The sequence below is a fragment of the Heliconius melpomene genome, chromosome 2 (genome assembly GCF_056956725.1).
Source record: "Heliconius melpomene rosina isolate 202511_hmr_F chromosome 2, ASM5695672v1, whole genome shotgun sequence".
NCBI classification, from domain to species: domain Eukaryota; kingdom Metazoa; phylum Arthropoda; class Insecta; order Lepidoptera; family Nymphalidae; genus Heliconius; species Heliconius melpomene.
Window position 1 is genome coordinate 852,651 of NC_140390.1, and position 19,395 is coordinate 872,045.

General features: G+C 34.6%; 2 protein-coding genes and 1 pseudogene across 4 annotated transcripts in view; 2 read left to right on the forward strand and 1 right to left on the reverse strand.

The window, feature by feature from the left end:
• Nucleotides 1-7,534, forward strand: part of Gld (Glucose dehydrogenase) — a 25,871-nt gene extending 18,337 nt beyond the window's left edge. The window contains exons 3-11 of the mRNA XM_085199836.1: nucleotides 892-1,012; nucleotides 1,646-1,791; nucleotides 2,149-2,407; nucleotides 2,606-2,867; nucleotides 3,513-3,748; nucleotides 4,651-4,894; nucleotides 5,131-5,395; nucleotides 6,349-6,489; nucleotides 6,869-7,534. Of these exons, the coding sequence (XP_085055962.1) occupies nucleotides 892-1,012; nucleotides 1,646-1,791; nucleotides 2,149-2,407; nucleotides 2,606-2,867; nucleotides 3,513-3,748; nucleotides 4,651-4,894; nucleotides 5,131-5,395; nucleotides 6,349-6,489; nucleotides 6,869-6,958 (1,764 nt within the window). The 3' untranslated portion in view covers nucleotides 6,959-7,534. The remainder of the gene's footprint in view (nucleotides 1-891; nucleotides 1,013-1,645; nucleotides 1,792-2,148; nucleotides 2,408-2,605; nucleotides 2,868-3,512; nucleotides 3,749-4,650; nucleotides 4,895-5,130; nucleotides 5,396-6,348; nucleotides 6,490-6,868) is intronic.
• On the reverse strand, nucleotides 7,526-18,628 carry pasha (microprocessor complex subunit partner of drosha). 3 transcript variants are annotated; one of them, XM_085199805.1, is made up of 10 exons: nucleotides 18,483-18,628; nucleotides 13,531-13,797; nucleotides 13,282-13,410; nucleotides 13,020-13,162; nucleotides 12,247-12,920; nucleotides 11,903-12,015; nucleotides 11,376-11,495; nucleotides 10,826-11,070; nucleotides 10,148-10,273; nucleotides 7,526-10,023 (listed from the first exon to the last, which is right to left on the reverse strand). In XM_085199805.1, exons 2-10 carry the CDS (start codon nucleotides 13,784-13,786, stop codon nucleotides 9,610-9,612), a joined length of 2,220 nt encoding a protein of 739 aa, XP_085055931.1. In that variant the 5' UTR covers nucleotides 13,787-13,797; nucleotides 18,483-18,628; the 3' UTR covers nucleotides 7,526-9,609. The 3 variants fall into 3 exon arrangements, with proteins under 3 accessions (XP_085055931.1, XP_085055940.1, XP_085055949.1); XM_085199814.1 differs by lacking the exon at nucleotides 18,483-18,628 and adding an exon at nucleotides 16,851-17,041; XM_085199823.1 differs by lacking the exon at nucleotides 18,483-18,628 and adding an exon at nucleotides 16,350-16,704.
• LOC146540256 (protein GVQW3 pseudogene) lies at nucleotides 7,916-8,305 on the forward strand (annotated as a pseudogene).
• Nucleotides 18,629-19,395: the final 767 nt, after the last annotated feature.

Here is a 19,395-nt window from a genome sequence, read left to right on the forward strand (position 1 = left end):
ACCTTGCTATATGTACGACACGGCATGTATGTAAAACTTAAAAAATAGCGTATGTAATAACTACAAGTTAGAGAAACTATGAAAAACCTAAAAATACAACGAGAAATTGTAACGTATTAAATTATTTTTGAATTCATATTCCGTAATTATAAACTAAAATTATATATAAATATTAAATAACTATCATTTCCAAATCATCAAATTATTATTATCACTGAGAGATCTTACACACACCATAATTAGCTCGCAAAAAGCGTAACTCGAGTAAATATTTACTTTCTTTATAGTTCGATAATTTCACACCCACTTTAAGCAATCTCGCGTTGATTATCGTGAGAATTCGCGGCTTTAGAATATGTAATGTATAATTAGACGTACGCAATAAATGGCGAATAACGAATGTCGTTATCATCTGGAGCAAATTGAACAATCGCCGGAAAGTACTCTGGAGGAAGTAGATTGTGAAAATGATCAGCTCATTACATTTTCAGATTTCATTATCTTTTTGAAGTTTTCACATGAAGGTGGTATAATGTTTTTGAACGGGCAGAGCATTTGTTTTGTTCTTGTATTATGAAGCACTGTGTAGTTATTTGTCATCCAGCACATAGCAAGGGACGTAAAGAAAATCTGGGAACCTAGTGTTAAGATTCTTTATTCCCATTAAAACACTTCCGTTTATCACTTAGGAAATTAAAATATTAAATATATAATTTCATTCCCTTCCTTCTTTCCCCGAATGGGAATTGATCCTACCTATGCCACAATGTCCACTCCAGAATAATCTTGTTTTGAACCACAACAGAAATTTTACTAGCCACCACGCAGACGAAGCCGCAAATAGTAGCTAGTCTTATATATTTTTGGTTTTAATATACATTTTTTCCGCAGTACCGCAGGCACATGGACTCGGTATACGATTTCATAGTGATAGGCGGAGGGTCCGCCGGCTCAGTGGTCGCGTCGCGCCTCTCTGAAGTGCCGGAATGGAGGGTGTTGTTGTTAGAAGCAGGTAAGATTATTAGTAGTATATAAATCCATCCGTGATATAAGGAAAATTAAAATTTTAAGAAAACTAGAATATTTTTTGACCACTTTCGAAAGTATGAAAAATAAAATAAAAAAAATATATACGAGTACATAATTTGAATTCTATAGGACGAGATACCTCATAGACATTGTTAAAAACTTATTAAAACTGCGCCTAACCAACATTTTGAGTTCCTTCATTAATTGAATAACATATTTTTCACGAAAGAAATTCTCATTTATTTAATTATACTAATAAAATAAATGAGAAATTCACTATCAATTTAACAAAAGGTTACCAAAAACAAGCAGCTTGATACTTTTCCCCGCATAGCAGAGAGAACTTAGTGTTAAGATATTCGCTTCTCAACTTCCCCTGTATTTTCAAGACAACGTGTTGAGTGGTAGAACTCTACCCAATGAGGCGGCTTCGACTACCGGAACGGGAAAATATTAACACACAGCTAAATCTACTTTGCTAAATGAGGACTGGACTCACAATCTTTGCGAGCTCCTATATGCCATGATAGCTTTAAAAAAATAATTAAATGCTATTTTAGACCAAGACTTAATTGCAAGTTTAGTACGAAATGATAATAATATATTTTGAATACAGGATTTGATGAACCAACTGGTGCGCAAGTACCGTCCATGTTTCTCAACTTCATTGGATCGAGCATAGACTGGGGGTATCAGACGGAACCAGAGCCGGCGGCGTGTCTCGGAGAGACGGACAGAAAATGCTACTGGCCTCGAGGAAAAGTAAGTATAATAGATTTAAAAACTAATTATTTTCTGACTTATATGTTTTGATATCTAAAATAATATTCAGACGTCTTGGATTAGCAGCTTCACGCTTTTTCCCCGTATATGGAGGAATACTAGTGCGAAGAATTCGTTCTTCACTTTTTGTCCGAATTCAAGACATTTCGTATTAAATAGTGGAGCTTAACGCCGCGCTTTGTTTATTAGAACCAAGAAATGACAATAAAGTAAATATAATGATTTCTCAGAATGGTCACACACATTTACAATCAGGCATTGTTCCAGTACGCCACAATAACCTTATAAAACAATATAATAACAAAATAATCCGAAATAAATGATTAATTTCTTTAGGTATTAGGAGGTACCTCAGTCATGAACGGCATGATGTACATACGCGGTTCCCGCAAAGACTACGACGACTGGGCGGCCGCTGGCAACGAAGGCTGGTCGTATGAAGAAGTGCTGCCTTACTTCCTCAAATCAGAAGACAATAAGCAGATAGAGCAAATGGATAAAGGCTACCACGCTACTGGCGGTCCACTGACAGTCTCCCAGTTCCCCTACCACCCGCCTTTGAGTTACAGCATCATAAAAGCTGGAGAGGAACTAGGTAGTTATTAAAATTAACTTATTGTAAACAAATAAATTTAAAACAGAGAAAATATTTTAGGTTTTCGTATTATAGATATACCTTTTTCTATTTGATATGTACTTTATGAATGAAAACGGTATCTCAAGATCGATCTCAGAATTGAAAGCAGTTTATAAATACGGTTCATAGCTAGCTCACATTAATAGCAATTCCCAGGATTCAAAGTACGTGATCTCAACGGAGAACATCACACCGGGATCGCCATCGCGCAGACCACCAACCGCAACGGTTCCCGCCTTAGCGTCGCTCGCGCATACCTACGACCCGCCAAGCATCGTCCCAACTTACATATTATGCTTAACGCCACTGTCACCAAAGTTCTCATTAATCAAACGACAAGACAAGCTTATGGAGTGGAAGTTAGAAACAGTTTTGGAGGAACAGAAGTTATATTTGCTAATAATGAAATTGTTTTGAGGTAATAATTTATTTGTATTATTTTATAATATGTATTTGCGACAGGTTGTTGGTTCCATTATCACTCGGAGCTACAAGACAAAACGCGGCGTTTAGTTCCGCCACTCAATTCCACATATCTGCAAATGCAATGAAAATTTTCCTAACGGAAAATAGGAACGTAAATGTTTTAATGAATTACGAAGTGCCTCAGCACTAGTTTCTAATATTCAGCACGTAGCAGGCTAGTCCGAGGCCTATCCTGCTATAAAAGCTAAAAAAATATATATATAATACAGAATTAGAAACTGTACTTTTACCGGATTTACGTGCGGAATTCGGAAATCATTGGCGTTTGACAAGTAAAAGGAAATACCGATTCCACATTTTTATAACGAAAACGGATGCGCTATACGTAACTATACTCTTACAACAATTTTTACGAAATATATATATTTTTTTAAATATGTAATATTTATTAGTTGGATTGGAAACGATTTTTTTGTATATGATAGTCACATTTATACGATGTTTCAAATTTAAATAATAGGTTCATAATACAATATAGCAACTGTAAGTGCTCTTCAAATTTCTCACGAGGACGAGGAATACGAGAATTTTACATCCTAGGTTACTTTTATTATTTAATTTATTCAAATACTTCCAGTGCCGGAGCAGTAGCCTCCCCCCAGATACTCCAACACAGCGGTATAGGAGACCCTGCGGTACTCCAGCGAGCAGGTGTGCGTGTGGTACACGCTCTGAGAGGCGTCGGTCGCAACCTCCACAACCACGTGGCTCACTTCTTGAACTTCAAGGTCAATGATAACAACACTGCTCCCCTGAACTGGGCAACCGCTATGGAGTATTTGCTGTTCAGAGATGGATTGATGTCTGGGACTGGTACGATTTCATATATATTTTTAGTATGTAATTGTTTTTTAATTCAATATCTTTAAACGCCATAGAAGTTGAGGCTAAGGACAGGGTCATTAGGTTATATAATTAGTAGCCTGGCCAGTATAAGGATTCAGTTCTTACCTTTTGAGATACGGAACCCTAAAAAGTAACTGACAAAATTTTAAGTATCATTTACTAGTTATTAATTTAAGAAAGTAAATTGATAGTTACATCTATTGATTACAAAAATATATCAGGTTTACTACGAGCAGTGCTGGTATAATTTACATAATGCCAGCAATATCGATATACGTTACAATATTTTTATTGCAAAACTAAAGTTAATCTATTACTTAACATTTTATACTCGTATTATGTTATGTTCGCGGAAACAAAAATAAACTTTTGCTTTCATATTTAATAGCTTATTTCTTTCACTTTACGATATGGATATAACTCAGTAAGTGATAAATGATTTATATTATTAGCTTTTTTATAGAGAAATCGTATGACTTTTTCATATCTCTCGGATTCCCTCTACTTAAAGTTTTTTATACATTTCCAATATGTAACGGAAATGTGAATGGTGTAAAATAGCATATTAGAATAAAAGAAGTTTTATTTTTAAAATAATATTATTTTCACTTTCACATTTAATTTCAGTCACAATTTAGCGCCACTACTCAGAGTCTAACTGTAAGCGCGGAGGTTGCGTGTTAGATTCTTACTTAGTGTAATGAATTATTTTAATTTCTCCACTCTGGTAAGAAGGCAAACGCGGCGGAGAGCTCTGCCACTGTTGACGCAACATTTTGAAAATTTGGCGGAAAGTCTGGAACTGGAATGTCTTAATTTTAAGTTTCCTCTGCATCTTATGGATACGGCATGACAATACTCAATTCCAGGCATATCCGAAGTGACAGCATTCATCAAAACCAAATATGCCAATCCAAAGGAAGACAATCCGGATGTGCAGCTTTTCTTCGGTGGTTTTCTCGCGGACTGCGCCAAGACAGGCATGGTGGGGGAGAAACTCGGTGACGGCTCCCGCTCTGTGCAGATGTTCCCTGCTGTACTGCATCCAAAGAGTAGGGGCAGGCTGGAGATATCCAGTTCTGATCCTTTTGAATATCCTAAGATATATGCTAAGTAAGTAATTTTAACATTTTTAAAGTCTAAGTGTATTCCGACGTAGCGTATGGCTTAGTGGTCAGAGCGTTGGAACAATTTCCAACGCGCGCAGGTTCTAATTTTTATTCATTATATAAAAAATATGTTTCTTTCTATATAGCGTTCTAACATTATTCCTATAGTAATTGTATAAACTAATTTAAAAATATTTTTTATATGCCACGAATTGTATAAAGTCATTTTAATAACTCCAGCTACCTCACCCACGAAGACGACGTAAAAACCCTGATCGAAGGCATCAAATTCGCCATCAAGCTATCAGAAACGAAAGCCCTGAAGAAGTACGGCATGAAGCTAGATAAGACCCCCGTAAAAGGTTGCGAGAAGTTGAAGTTCGGTTGCGACGCGTACTGGGAGTGCGCGGTGAGAACGCAGACCGCGCCTGAGAACCACCAGGCAGGGTCCTGCAGGATGGGGCCTAGGGGAGACCCTTTGGCTGTTGTGGATAATTTACTTCAGGTTATTATATTCAAATTCAAATTCAAAATATTCTTTATTCAAATAAACTTATAATAAGCACTTTTGTATCGTCGAATGAACATATGAACAAAAAGCTACCACCGGTTCGGAAGGCAGTTCTGCTGAGAAGAGCCGGCAAGAAACTCAACAGTTGCTCTTTTCAAAATCAATGGTACAATCTTTTACATTAGTTGGCAGCTATCCTGCATTACATTTAATAGACATTAATTCCATACATGTTTGTCCTCTAAGTATTCTTGAACAGTGTAATAAGCTTTACTTGTCAGAATTTTTTTTACTGATATTTTAAATTTTGGAAGTGGCAAATCTAGAATACACTGCGGAATTTTATTATATACACGTATACTCAGACCCATAAAGGATTTATTAACTTTTTGGAGGCGAAAACTTGGTGTAACAATCTTATCTTTATTTCTCGTTTCTATCGTATGACTGTCGCTATGTTTACTATGACAATGTATATTTTGTCGGACAAAGAGAATATTATAGTATATAAATTGGGAAGCAACTGTAAGAATACCTGCGTCTTTGAAAACATAGATTTTAAATCAGCGGTTGGGTACAGAGTGAAGTATCACGTATGTAGCAGGGGATGAAGAGGGAACATAGTGTTAACACACTCAATTCCCCGCGCAATGGCCAATTTTCGGGACATTGCGTATTTCATGATGTCTCAACTGACACACTCCACAGTCACATGCTTGAGCTACTGTGCCACGACCGGCTCCTCTTATATCTACTCATCTATGAAATATTTACTTAAATTTATAGGTATTTGTATTTCTTCACACTAGTGTCGAGACAAAGCGCAGCCTTGAGTTCCGTTACTCAACACGCATTTGGCGAAATAAAGGAGTGTCTTAACACTAGGTTCCCTCTGCCTACCCTTTGTGCGGGATACAGCGTGAACACCACTTTCCTTCATTCCTCAGGTACAAGGCATTGACCGCCTCCGCGTGGCCGACGCGAGCATCATGCCGGCGGTGACGTCGGGCAACACCAACGCTCCTGTCGTCATGATAGGGGAGCGAGCTGCTGATTTTATAAAGAAACGTTGGCTTTCTTCAAATAGTGTAAGTATTTTATTACTATTTGTGTTTATTTATTTCGGTAGAAACTGGGGAAATGTGTTGATGGGAACGGTGTGTCTGAACAATAGGGTCCTAGGTTTCCGCTGCCCACCCTGCCATGTTAAATAATTATAATTTTTAACAAAGAGAAAACCCAAACAATTCCTCATCAAACTACCCTTGAAATGTATCCTTTCCGTTTAACTTCAAATTTCCCTAGAAGTATATCCCTAGTACAATATTACTGTTTTTATTCTAGTTTTCATACGATTCAAAGTATTTGTGTGAGGCAAAAACTTAACAGCAGGTTCCCTGCTGCCCCCTAAGCTGATAAAGATACTTAACCAATAGACTAAAAAATTAACAAGATTTTTGTTTCTAGTCCCCTTACCAACAGAATACAGAGGGTGGATTGTCCAACGTGCTCACAGCGAGTGAGAGCCGCTACCCAGGCTGGGGATTGTGGGGCTGATACCTCTGGAAACTACCTGTACCTTTACTACCTTAGTGTTAATATTTAATGTTAGAATACCCTTAAGTTACAAATGAAATAAACCAGGAGAGTGGATATTTATTAAAACTAAAAAGTTGAAAGATTTAAAATAGATATAAAAAAATGCATTACCCTTTTGGTAAAACTTCTACAGATTCAACTTTACTTTTTTAGTATTTATTTATATAGCTCCAAATGTTACCAACGTTTGCAATAAAAAATATTACTTATAAAATATTAAATATATTATTAATATTAATAATAAGAACAGTTTAAACATCATTCGTATTAGGTTTTGAACCCACGCCCGTTTTCATCGAAAATCATGTCCCACCTCATACATTTTTATTTTCACTTTTTGTTATTCAGTATAATTTGTAATATTTTTACACAGCAAGTATTCTTTAATTAATGTAAAATCACATTTTAAATTATGAAATAGTAATATATTATCTATATAACTATAAGTAAATATTGTATTGTATATAAATATATGTAAATTAAAACAACTTAAAAAAAATTGTAAATTGTTAAAATAAAACAACATTTTAATTATTTTATTATTTATTTTAGTCCTGGTTATATCCTACATTATGCATACTAGAAATAGTAGTATTTCTACGATGACGCCATAGAAACGTTTCATTTCATATTAATAATAGTACGAGGTGTGTTCAAAAAGTAAGGTGACTTTTCAAATTTGGCGGGCAACGTACTTTCGATTATCGATTTTTTTATTTTGTTATGTTGGTACACTCTTCCCGAACATCTGTACCAAGTTTCAAGTGTATAGCATTTTTTGTTTGGTTGGGAGAGGCGTAAAGGTTATAAGTGTTTTGCGTGCTCGGCGATTTCTTGCTATCGAAAAATATGGATCAAAGGATTTGCATCAAATTTTGTGTAAAAAATAAAATAAAGTGCTCCGAAACACTTAAAATGTTGACAGTGGCATACGGTGAAACTGTTCTGAGTAAAAAAAATGTTTACAAGTGGTACAAACTCTTCCAAGATGGCCGGGAAGATGCCAATGACGAGCCTCGCTCTGGACGCCCAAGCACGTCAACAACTGATGAAAACGTTCAAGCAGTGAAGAAAATTGTTCTGGAAAATCGTCGAATCACTATCAGAGAAGTTGCTGAGGATGTTGGTATATCGCTTGGCTCGTGCCATGAATTTTTTTCTAACGTTTTGGGCATGAGACGTGTGTCAGCGAACTTTGTTCCGAAATTGCTAAATTTTGACCAAAAGAACCGTCACATGAACATCGCTCAAGAACTGTTGAATGACGTCAACGACGACCCAGATTTACTCAAAAGGGCCATGTGACTTTTTCTTGTTCCCAAAACTAAAGAGACCTATGAAAGGACGGAGATTTGCAACGATTGAAGAGATAAAGACTGCATCGCTGGAAGAGCTCAAGGCTATACCGAAAAGTGCTTATGAGAAGTGCTTTGACGATTGGAAAAACCGTTGGCATAAGTGTATTGTATCTGAGGGGGATTACTTTGAAGGGGACAACATAAATATTGATAAATAAATAAATATTTTTTCTTAAAAATACAAAGTCACCTTACTTTTTGAACACACCTCGTATATGTATTATCATATTGAGGAAAAAACTGCTGTGGTTACAGGTTCGATGCTCCACGGCGTTAAGCGATCCACTCAATAACCCAAGATTCGAATTCTGGTAGAAATTGGAAAACAGAGTGTCTTGACATCGGTTTTCCTTCTCCTACCCTGTTGTATACTGGATACAGCGTTAAGCTGCACCATTTTTTTATCATCTTTTTTTTTATTTCATTACATACTATGCACAAAGTCTAGTTGTTTATAGTTTAACATAAGAAATATCATGATCATGATATAAAATAAAAAAAAATGTATATAATTAACCTAAGTGCTTTACATATCTGAACACAACAATATTTGTTTAGGGGTAATATTTTTTTTTCAATGAATTTAGTATAAACATCAGATACGCTACGTTCAGCCTAAAAAATATTTATATAACCAACGTATTTGAGTACAACCCTAAATTCATTATTCAAAACATGATGCAGGTCATTCTAAATATTTAATAAAAATAGTCTACCTAATTTAGCCCATTACATACCTAATTATATTTAGTAAATGCCATTAGATATAGAATAAAGATTTCGTTTTGACGCCGTCATTTAACATGGAAAGTCTTAGGTTCCCTCTGTTTAAGTTCAAAAATATAAGGTTGTCTTATAAATTGACATTCAAATTTATGGATATTCAAAGATCCATGTTTCCATATAACTTCAAACAATATTTATAATTATACCAAACGTGCCTAAAATATTTAAAATATTTTATATTTAACAAAAAACCTATGAATGATTACTTATAAACAAATTTACTATTTGATAAGAATAATATTTAAAGTTAAATTCAAATCAATTACAAACTTAAGTAACAAGCCTGTGTGTGTGTGCGTAGGATTATTTTCATTGTAGTAGTTATCAATAGTGTTCGGAACTAATCGGACACATCCGTAAGTATTGGGAATCATCGGACAACTTTTAAAGTATTTGGAAACCTTTGTCAGAGTTCAGAAGCAATTGGACATCATCGGAAACTGTCGGAACTTCGATTGATTGAACCTAAAGCTGTACTGCATCTAAATTGGACCCGGAATTCTCCGGCAATGCGTCCGCTAACAACAACGTACCAATTGGCACGACGGCGGCATCACGAGCTTGTAATTTAAGCATTTCCGCCCGCAATTTAGCTAAAACAGCATGATTGGGCTCATTATGACGAGCCTTGTCTTGCAATAGCGTTATCTGTTGTTCCTCCAGCTTCTTTTCTTTACAGCTCTTGACAGATCTTGACCCATAAAGCCGTAGTAAAGAGCCCCAGGATTTCACATGCGGGTGCAACGCTTGCAGTATGGCCTGGCTCGCTCGTTGTTTTGCTGTTTTCTTGTTCTTGCATACAACTGTGGCTGTGTGTTGTCCTACACGCATCGTTAGTTCGATCTTTTGGTATTCTAGCTTCTTCATTTCGCATTTGGGCTGTTATTAAGGTAATTATGCAATATAAATATTCGATTTATAAAAAAAAATAAGAAATAAAAAAATATTTTTTCATTTTATTATAAATGATTTTCTCGACAAAAGTAACATTAAAACTCCAAACCTGCCAGTCTCCAGCACCGAAGTTGCGCAATAGACACGTCAGCAATATAGCATGAGGCGAGGGCTCGCACGTGGCGGCGCAGAACTCCGCGATACGTGGATCTTCGATCCCCACATAATCGAAGAACTATAAATAAATTTAACATATAGGTGACAGATTATTATTACTTTTTTAGTTTTATGTATGTATCCCGCATATACCAAAGTAGATAGGGGGAATCTGGTATTAACTCACGAAGTATGAAATAAGAGTTATAAAAAGTGATATATATTCATTATAATGATAGAATAGATATAAAAATCCACCACTCATCTACTAAAAATTCCAAACAGAATCTTTGAAAATTATTTTTTTACTCCCATTCTAAATTCAATATACTGTCTACTAATGTACTAATATTATAAGTGTGAAAGTTAACGAAGATGGATGTTTTTTTTCACTTTCACGCAAGAACTGCTGAACAGATTTAGATGAAACTTTGCAGTAATATTATAATGTTTTATGCAGCTTATATAGATTAAAATAACACATAAGCTACAAGTTGTGTAAAGATTTTGTATAATTTAGTTAAAATAATATGACAACAAATTTAACCCCCGCTTAAATTTGTTGTCATATTATTTTAGTCACATTTTGGTCGCTACTTTATAATAAAACAATAATAAAAAAAATACTTACATCAAAATCATTATCATTAGAATCCCCAACAGCTGGTGTGGAACCACCAGTACTGGTACTTGAGCCATCTGCAACGGCGTTCCCGGCGTTTGCGGCGTTAGGCGCCGGGCGCATGTCGGGTATTAGTATTTGTACTGACGCACGCACTGCTGCGTATTTAGCTTGTCGTTTACTGGAGCCCAGTCCGACACCATATTGCATGCCGCCTATGAACACTGTGGCTTGGTACGGTGTTGAGGCGTTTTCTGTTGAAAAGTATTACAATATATTTTTTTTATTACAAAGTATAGTAATAACTTTACAGTAACTATGTTAATATAGCTAATACATCAGAATAACATATCGGGTATAATTTATATAAAGAATTTGTATAATTTATCTACCACATAACATGGGAAATGTGCATATTGATTCATATTGGTTATGAATGTGAGTAAACGAAAGAGCGAATGAGAATAAAACACTTTACTATTATTCTTTAATACAAAATAAGAGTGCGATTGCAGAAATGTAAAGTTAACAAAAGTGAAACCTCGTGTAAAAATCTCACCAAGTTGTTTGTACTCGTAGACGGGTCTCTTGTTGAGTGCACGGCACACGTACTTGTGGAACTCCGAGAGGTAGCTGCAGCCGTCCATGTTCATGACCCAGTCGCGCTGAGCTGCCTTGCCTGGAAAACATATCCAGATCTAAGTATTCTAGCTTGATTTGAATATTATTTATTTTAAAAAATAAAATCGGCTTACATTGTATCCCGCACACAGCAGGGTAGGCATCTCTGCTAGAGGGCAACGTCTTAACTTAGTGTTAAGACGTTCCCGTCTCTCCGTCGAATTCTGGAGCTACGTATTAAGTGGCGGAACTCAACGCCGCGCTTTACCTGGACACCAGAGCGAAGAAATGGAAATATAAATTTAAATAAATATTTCTTTTCTTCGAGTGGGGATCAAACCCACAACCAGTCGCGTTTAGTGCCACACTTTGTGCCCCAGCGCCATGACTGGTTTCTTTATGTTATATGTAATTTATCCATTTCATAAAAAATAAGAAGACAACTGTATAATAAATTCAACTTACCATCTTGTCCGTTACCCGTAGCTGGTAAAGTGATTAACTTGGTTCCCTCAGGTAACTTGGGGTACTGCAACGCCTTCCGAGCCTTCGTATACTTCCTGCGATCTGCCCAACGACTGTAAACAGTAATTTAGTATAAACTAAAATACGTATAAACGTATTTCGTTCCATATTAAATTAGTTTAGGCTAGACGACAAAGGACCGTATTTATACGACCGCTATCAACTCGGTGATCGCCGTTTCCACTTGTAGATTACAATTTATTAATGCAAACTCCATCTCAATACCGATCTAAGTCCTCTAAGTGCGGGATTTACTTGGAGCTAAAAAAAAAACAAATACTTACTTAAAATGCATAAAATTGACAATCTTGAATTTGAACAGGGCTTTGCAGTAATCATTTATATGTTCAGGTGTTAGCTGTTGAGTCTTCCAATTGGTGTTTACAGATTCGACGATCGGCGAAGGCATTATAATACCGCCGGGCAAAATAACTGGTTGACGATTGAGAGGAATATCCTTGAATAGTACTCTAGGCTCGTTAGTTGCGTTATCAGTGTTTGTGTTTGAATCATTAGCATTATCAGAAGGAATGTCATCTTTTTTGTCAGAACTAGCTTCTTCATTATTATTATTGTTGGAGTTATCACCATCTTTCATCTTTTCTTTCACCGAATTGGATCTTTCAATCTCATTTTCGACACCATTACTTTCATTTGATTCAATATTTTCCTTATCTCCACTCTTTCTTAAATGACTGAATGGACATTTACCTGCGGCATTAAGCTCGGAATCAATAGCCGCTTTATCATTGACCTCATCTTTTAGTACAGTATCATCTTGCATGGGCATAGACGTGTCTTCATCACGATTCAAAACAGTGAGCCCTTGAGCTTGCAACCATTTTTTATTATTAATCTGTTCATCGACTCTACGATCTATGTCTTTTTGTTTCTCTTCTTCTTCGAGAGCACGTCGGTAAGCTAAGCAGGGTATCGCACTTATAGGAATGTCATGTCGCTGAAAACCATATTATTTAGTTATTATATTAGTTAAATATATTTAATGGATATTAATTGTATAATATTTTAATTAGATTTTCTTTTAAATAGTACTAACCCTAGTATTGCCTTTGCCTAGAAAATATGGTTTGGATAATGTACAAACTCTCGTAGGTCGATGTACGTACACGGGCATGCCGCTGCTGTGACGTACCATCATCCAATCCAATGGAAGAATTTCGAACTGATTAACACCTTTCTCTAAAGTAAGTAAAAAATAAATATTTAGGTTAGTAAGCTAAACTTTATTATTTGTGATTATATTTCTACAAACAGTTTTTGGACGCGGTACTTCCAATCCCGCTTTCTTTCCAACCTACCTTCAAGCACTACTTTAGTACGTGTTACGTAAGGTTTCTCTTTTGGTTTTCGTGCTTCCTTCAATTCAGGCGGCAAGTCCTCATCGAGCATCTTCTCAATTTCTTCCTCAGGTAATTCTTCCGATTTACCTACAAATAATATAAGTATATTCTAGAAAAATCACAAACATTTTACATTTTATATATTCATTAAAAGAAACTAAATATGTACATAAAATATTTAATACTCAAGAGCTACGCAAATGATACCTTCTGAACTATCGGAATCTTCATTATTACTGTCATCATCATTATCCTTGACTTCGTCTAAAACTCTAAACTCCCTTAACTTTTCAACTTCAGCAGGATTAACAATATCAGTATATTTATCACCGATCGTGAAGCTATCTTCCTTTCCCAAGTTATCTTCAGTAAAATCAAATACTTCATTTGGTTTTGCATCCGTATCATTGTCTACTTTCTGCTTCTTCGCCGGTGGAGACGCAGACTCCAGAAAATCTGACATCTTATTATCGCCTAAAAATAACGCTATTGTAAAGTATACAAATGTATTGACAAAACACTTAATTTACATTTTTGTTTTATTTGTATATAGTATGTCTAAGTCTATACCTAAATATATATAAACGTTATATTATTTTTTACGTAATATGTAATATTTGTTAGTTGTAAGCCACTGATAGGCGTATATGTAGCTAACATGTTAAATCATTAAATAATACAGCATAAACCTATTTACAGCAAGCATCAAGCATAATAGGTCTTTAAATTCTAAAGGAAATTATCTAATCTAAATTAAAAAAGCTATTTAATATTGTAGATATTATTTAATATCATATTTGAAGCCAGTCGTGGTGGTGGCACAAAGTGCCACTCTAAAATCGACTGTTTGTGGGTTTATTTTTATTATGAGTTGTTAGGCACCAAGATTTTTGTAGTCCGTATCTTTTAGTTCCTCATTGTCAAATTTCGGGTTTTGTGGTCGTCGATCTTGTTTGCTGCGGTGCAGTTAATTGGTTACGTAATATTTTAACTCACTGGTTGAGGGTTTGGTGGGCTGGGCGGTTTTCATGCAAAACACTCTCGGAAAAGTTATGTTATTCCCCTTTCATTAGCCTATACACATATAAGGGGTGTTGGGCAAAATTTTACAATCCACCATTTTGTTGCGGATATTTTGGATTAACGACAATATTAATAATCAAATCGGCTTCGCACTGTATCCCTCCGCACACATTTGGGTAAGGAGAGGGCTCCTAGTGTTAAGACTCTCCGTTTCCCACTTTCTGCCGAATTCTAGAGCATTGCGTGTTGAGTACCGTGCTTTGCCTCGACACAAAAATAAATAAATAAATAAATAAATATTTCATCTCCTCGAGCAGAGATCGAACCCACAACCAGCCAGCACAAAAATTGAGCCTGAGCTAAACTTCGAAATTGGTATATTTTTAACTATTTTACTGTCACATTTTTTTTAATAAATAAATTTACTCTTTAACATATCAAATAACACATAACATCATTACAAAATTTGTAACAAACTTTCAGATATTCTAGATAATAAAAGATTTTTGTTTATGTAAAATGCTACAGGTGCAATTAACTGATTACCATCTAAATTACTATAAGTTGTTTCTATTTCCTCAGGGTGCGGACTGATCAGCATCTCCAGATTGCTAATATCTAATGTTTATTACAAGCTAAGTTTATACTTAGCAGTCATAAATATTAATCTACATATTTAAAACTAAAGTTAAATCTATTTATACAAAATAAACCTGTCTTTCAAACCTTCATTACCAATGCTAATGAAACAATGTTACTACTACACCAAAAACTATAGTCATTCATATCATGGATATAAACTAGAATGAATTGGGAATCACATAGCTTAAATTGAAAATATCCAGTGGAGGAAATTGATAAATATGTTAAATTTAGAGAATAATAAATTATTCACATATTAATAAGGTATTAGAAATAACTAATTTCAAATTGCTCTATGATATGGAAAGGGGTAAATGTGATGTGTGTGATGTAAAACGATAATACTATATACAGCGAAACAAAATCAGTATCAATTAATAAAAAAGTAAATAGTCACTATCATGATTTATATTGACATGACTGAGTTTACAAGTTAAGTTTTATATCCTATAATTTTTTTGTATAAATTTTTCCTCCTTGTGTGGAAAGTGATGAAAATGAAAATCCTTTTAACAATCATGTAGGAAATATATTTAGTCCATGACAAGAGTCCATGTTGTAATTTGTCTTTCATATTTTAACATTTTCAATTTTAACTGACATAAAAATTTAAAATATTAAGATATGAAAGAGAAACATTTTTTCTATATCATAAACATGCTAGAGATCCTAGTGACAAATCACTCTTATACTATATCTTCACACTAATTTCTAAGCAGATATGATTTTTTTATGGACAATACAGGACAAGACAGAAAACATATGAGACATATTGATGTTAGAAAACACCTGTCACATCATTAGTTAATAAATATTAAGGAATTAATTCTGAAAAAAGCCAGAGTCAAGGTGTAGGCCAGGAACACAAGGGCACAAGTGTATGACTGTAAACATGACAGATTGTGGGTTTAATTTCCACTCAAGGATATAAAATATTCAATATTTTCATTTCTTTGCTTGAGTAACAAGGTGAAGCATAGCACTGAGTTATGCCATTCAATATGCAAATTCAGAGTTCAGTGGAAAGTGGAACCAAATGTAACAAATGTCTAAATGGGAACATAGTTTTTCAACACTACAGCGCCAGGTTCCCCCTGCCTCCCTGCTATGTGCAGGATACAATAAAAAGCTAAAAAAAAAATGTGCCATAATCATGTTTACAGTCACAGTAATCAAAACAGTCAGATCAGTAATCCTATTGTTATAGTATATTATTGGTGCAAAAATAGAAAATATCAAATATAATATATATAAAATAAAATTAATAAAATAAATAAATAACCTATACTGTTCTGTAAGCAAGCATTGCATAAAATAAAACAAAATATAAACTCATTGTATTTGTCTTGAATAAACCTTACCAATAATAGGTAAATAGGAATAATTGTTCCATTAATCCGGTTATTAAAGAATGTATGACGCCATAGCGAGCAAACGAGTTAGGAGATCTAGATAGTCCACAAATAACGATAGCTTAAAAATCCAATGCACTAAAACAATTGGATCTTTCCCATCGCTAGCTGCTGACTTTCGGTGTTGGTTTGAACAAGTTATATCATCGTAACACGATGGAGATCGACGGTATTGCAAAAAACTGACTCTGATTGCGTTACAGAGTATAGTCATTGACAAAACCGCCAGAAATAACAACAGCGATGTTTCCGAAAAGAGTCTTGGGAGTCACTCAGTCCTGCGAAAGTTACACGCAGCCATGCAAAATGGTCTCTTATATATTTTTTATGTAATTCGATTATGCTGATTATGCTAAGTCATTGTTGTTTACTTTATGTTGTGAGTATTTAGTTCGCATATGCAGACCATTTTGCAAGATTAGACATTTTATGAGGTTGCCTTGATCTTACCTAGTCCTATACGGTTCCCGTCATAAAGTTTTAATAACCTATATATTTGATCAATATTTATAATATCTAGCTTTTTAATTGAACTTAACTAATACTATTTTAAAAAATCTTCAGAGAAAATTACTTATTTAATACATAAAACTAATACAAAAGCAATAATTAAGGGCGGCTGTCAATTAAAATGGAGGCACTTCAATGCAAGTGAGTAAGTGAACGATAGTGATGTGAAAACGATGAAAATATATTCGAATTTGATATCTCGAGTGTTTCGATTAGGTAGTAACAAACTCAAAATATTTTATTTTTTTATTAGTTAGTGATATAAAAATATCACTAACTAATTTTATAAATTTATTATCGTATGTGTGTACGATTTGTGTACGAAACGTAGGTATTAGATGGATAAGATAGAAGAAGGAAAGAAAGATGAATGCCGTGGAGATGCGATCTGTTCGTAGGATATGCGGAATCAGCTTAGCTGATCGAATCCGCAATGAAGAGATACACAGAATGGCAAGTACTAGCGAGGATGTCACAGTGAAAATGAAGAAGAACGTGCTCAGCTGATTTGGGCACGTCGAACGAATGAGTGATGAAAGAATGGCAAAAAAGATCTATGGTGGAAAAGTGAGCGGTAAGAGATGTAGGGGAAGACCTCGGTTAACACTTGACCTTCGAAAACACAGTATCAAAGATACTAGAGGAAGGGCACGTAAAAAGCATGAGGACGCCCCAAAGGGCATGTATGATGACAGTAGACGAGGCGAAAGAGGTATGTAGAGCCCGTAGCTTTTGGCGCTCCGTTGTCTCTGACTACCCCGCTAGGGTTAAAGTGTGAAGTTAAGTTAAGTTATTATCGTTAATAACGCTGATCTATAGTTTTAAATGACAATAACTTCTAAAATCATATCATTTGATTTTATCTTTACAATACCAATATTTTAATAACATTAACTTCTAAAATCAATGATTTTAAAATTATTTTCGTTTTTAAGTTATGCCGTTAAGTTACATCTCTAGAAATTGATACAGATTATTCTTGGTGGTGACATCTACAATCGATACGTTCAGCGTTTATTCCAATGACTGTTGTTTATGGATATCATAGATTTAACAGCAATTATACTTTTATTAAATTAGTGAATCAATTTTACATTTTTAAATATAAATTATTATAAAAAAAATACATTTAAAAATATAAAAACATAGATTTTATTATTACTGTCGCCAAATACTCTCTGTCTCTGTTACTGGTATTGGACGAATATTCTAATAATTATGTAGACTTGTTTATAAATATATATCAATATGCGGATAGACATACTTATACAAGTTGCGTCTGAATGATCTTTACTCTATTTCTTAACTAATACAGTGGACAAGGGCTAGTCCTTAATTAGTAGCCACCCCAATCCTCACTCAGCCTAGTACTAGTCTAATACTACTGAATTACTGATAACAACTGCACTCTTACACGTTACGTCCTAGTTACGATCTCTAGTTTAAACGGCCGCAGCCCCTGATCGCATTACACACAAACCTAATGGAAATAATATGTTGAATATAACTAATAAGTCACACAATATAATAAATGTTCAGTTGGCATTTAGCGAATAATCTAATTCCACTTACTTGGCACCACTTCCTCTTGTCCTCTCCTTGTAATAGAGGAGCTATGTGTACGCGTCGTCTATTCGATAACTACTAAAAGAAAGTTTTACTACCCTCATCATATAACATAATACAACATTCGACATTTGAAATATTCACAACTACCGTAAAACGTTCGCGATGATTCGCAACATTTACTTTATCTTCGTTGAAGTGGCCTAACTGGCAAATTTCATAAATTGCACAATGTTTTATTCAAATTGGCGAATAAAATGTAAACCAATCGTATGCTCTCTTTTATTAATTGTTAAATGTTATTGTTATTAATATTAATGTTAAAAAAAATGTTTTTTTTCTTAATCCATCCATCAGCCTTTTAACGTCCACTGCTGGACATAGGCCTCTCCTAATTCTCGCCACTCCGTCCGGTCCTGCGCTTTTTTCTTAATAATGAAACTATACTATTATTCGCGAATAAAAAAGATATCATAATTAGTTCGGTTATCCACTCTACCATTGTGACGAAAATCGTTATATTATTATTTATTTTTTAATTTATATATATTTTTTTTCCTAATCAAACCATACACTGGTTTTATTGTTAAAAATTTTAAGTGCTACATTAAAAAAATATTCTCTTTTTACTTTCTACTAAGTATTACCAATTCCCACGGCATTATATACTTATAAGTTATTGGTCACACAAGATCATAAAGAACAATTTAATATTAAATTCGTATGTAAATTTATACTTTCGTTTCTTCGCTCTGGTATCGAGGCAAAAGCGCGGCTTTGAGTTCAGTCACCCAACACGCAATGCCTCCAGAATTAGTAGTAGATTATTTAGTATGTAGATTATTGACAAGATTTAGAATGATTTACTTCAATAGGACCAAAATCTATTCATTATAATTGATTGCAAATAAATGAAATA

Coding starts and splice junctions, on each gene's coding strand:
- pasha (XM_085199805.1), bottom strand. CDS start 13,786: ATGTCAGATTTTCTGGAGTCTGCGTCTCCACCGGCGAAGAAGCAGAAA. Junction 11,496..11,902: donor TACGGGTAACGGACAAGATG/GTAAGTTGAATT, acceptor TATGTTTTCCAG/GCAAGGCAGCTCAGCGCGAC. Junction 10,024..10,147: donor TCGGTGCTGGAGACTGGCAG/GTTTGGAGTTTT, acceptor CCTTAATAACAG/CCCAAATGCGAAATGAAGAA.